This window comes from Apaloderma vittatum, unplaced genomic scaffold (assembly GCF_000703405.1).
Source record: "Apaloderma vittatum isolate BGI_N311 unplaced genomic scaffold, ASM70340v1 scaffold7029, whole genome shotgun sequence".
NCBI classification, from domain to species: domain Eukaryota; kingdom Metazoa; phylum Chordata; class Aves; order Trogoniformes; family Trogonidae; genus Apaloderma; species Apaloderma vittatum.
The window spans coordinates 1-2,269 of NW_009733453.1; the positions used below are offsets into that span (position 1 = coordinate 1).

A 2,269-nucleotide genomic window follows, 5' to 3' on the forward strand; every position below is an offset into this window, starting at 1 on the left:
GTCCCTGTCTCTCTGGAACTGGGAAGCCCAACTGGGGAGACCTTCTCGCTTTCTACCACTGCCTGACAGGAGGTTGTAGAGAGGCGAGGTCGGTCTCTTCTCTCAAGAAACAGCCTCAGGTTGCACCAGGGGAAGTTTAGATTGGACATCAGGAGAAATTTTTTCACAGAAAGGGTTGACAAGCACTGGCACAGGCTGCCCAGGGGAGTGGAGGCGGGAACATCCCTGGAGGATTGTGCTTAGGGATACGGTTTAGTTGAGGACTTGTCAGTGTGTCAGTGTTCAGTTCATGGTTGGACTTGATGATCTTAAAGGTCTTGCCAACCTAAACGACTCTCTGATTCTATGAAGAGGATGAAAAAGAACAGGGTGCAGACAGAGTAAGACACATTGAGAGGAACACTTGCTGCAGCATCCTTCCAAAACGATGGATGATGCTCAACCTTTCACTGCAGGCTGGGGACCGACTGAGCGAAGGAGCGAGCAAAGCCCGGGAGGAAGGGCAGCAGCTCACTTACATCTGTCTGTACCATCTGGCAGCGCTGAGCCCGGATCCGGCTCACAAAGCCGTAAACGTCCACCTTCCTCTCTGCGTGCATCATGTCCAGCATGGCATCGATGACGATGAAAGTGCCCGTGCGTCCCACCCCGGCGCTGAAAAAGCAGAGGGGACAAGCGATCAGTGTGGCTGTGTTGGTGTCAGAGTCCCTCGCAGATGTTTCTCAGCACTGAGTAAATAGCAAAATCTGGTTTGGAGATGAGAGAGGTCCTCAGCCTGGTGATTGGTGTCGCCTGGGTTTGGCAGAGACATGCGCACAGCGTGTCCAGCAACTGGCACGCACGAAGGCACCGAGCAGGGTGAGCCAAAGTGAAACTTGTTTCCGTGCTGGTAACTCAACCGTTAAGGAGAAGAAGAAAGACGAGGCCAGCAGACACCACGGCAAGACAAAGCTCTTTGGTCAGCTGCCTCCTGAGGAGAAAGCTGGGAAGAGGGACTTGGGAGGTTGCAAATGTGATCATCATCTCTGCCTTTAGCCAGGGCACTCTCCCTTACAGACAGCCTCTGTGGCCCCCCCAGGCTTGCTGCTGTGCCCGAAACGACTCCGCGAGAGGTCAAACACTGTGGTCCCCGCTCCCAGGCACGCTGTCAGCTGAGTGCTGCCTTCTCATGACAAGGGATGTTCTCCTCCGGTGCCCAGGGCAGCAGAGAGTCAAGGGAGATGCCCCCAGTGCTCAGCAGGGCGGTTAAGCTTGGCTCACTCAGCACCCAGCTAGCCCAAAGGACCATCTCAACATGAGCTGTACCACCACCACAGCGCTGATTTCACAAAGTTCCTTCAATTCATACGCTTCGTTTTTTGAAGGTTCTCATGTGGAATATTCCCATTTCAGATGGCAAAAGTAAATAGGAATTATAAAAAAGGCTTGATCGAAAAAAACTCCCTTTAGTATTAAATAGGAGACGTTTTCCAAGTGGTCAGTCATGACCAGGACGTACCTGCAGTGCACGACTATTGCCCCTGCGTATTGGGGATTACATGTCTTCACCTTCTTCAAGAACTTCAGCATCCCGATGGGGGTGAAGGGGACCCCGAAGTCGGGCCAGCTGGTGAAGTGGAACTGAGTCACCAGGCGCTGAGGCTTCTTGTTCGTGACGTCCCCAACCTGAAGGGGAAATGTGCATTTGGGATAATGATAAAAGACTCAGATTTTCCCTTTTTTTTTTTTCCCCCCCAAAAGCAAGGGCAGAGAGGGAGCTACAGCCCCAAGACAGCTGGATGGCTTAAGGGCACAGACCCAAACTCTGGAGCCAAACTAGTTTCTAAACCCATGATATTTTAATTGCCCAACATCACATCCTGCATCTTAGCGGTGAGAGATTCCAGCTGCTGCTCCATCCTTTCCCCACCTCTGCCCAGAGCACCCTCAGTTAAAGGTGGGGAGGAGACCACCCAGCTCCAGGCCCTCTGGGTGTGGGGTGAGGGTCAGGAGAACCCCACTCGGGGTGCAGATGGGTTTTCAATCACCAGCTCTTCCTTGCTTGCCTCTGAGAGCAGCAGGAAAACGGAGCAACTAAAGCATCCAGAACCTCCTCCTTGGATGAGAAAATGTAGCAACAGATGGGAAAGCAATCACAACCATGGCTCATGGGATAATGATAGAATCATAGAATGTCTTAGGCTGGAAGGGTCCTCAGAGATCATCTAACCCAACGCCCTGCCATGGGCAGGGACGCCCTTAACCAGCCCAGGGTGCTCAAGGGCTCATC

At 52.7% G+C, this 2,269-nt stretch overlaps 1 protein-coding gene across 1 annotated transcript in view; it reads right to left on the bottom strand.

Annotated features, from left to right (window-relative positions):
* Positions 1-518: 518 nt before the first annotated feature.
* The window catches only part of LOC104278799 (receptor-type tyrosine-protein phosphatase alpha-like), a gene marked incomplete at its 3' end in the record, with an annotated part of 20,728 nt that continues 18,977 nt past the window's right edge, over positions 519-2,269 (bottom strand). Inside the window, exons 12-13 of the mRNA XM_009875893.1 lie at positions 1,499-1,665; positions 519-654 (exon numbers count right to left, since the gene is read on the bottom strand). Coding sequence (XP_009874195.1) covers positions 519-654; positions 1,499-1,665 — 303 coding nt within the window. The remainder of the gene's footprint in view (positions 655-1,498; positions 1,666-2,269) is intronic.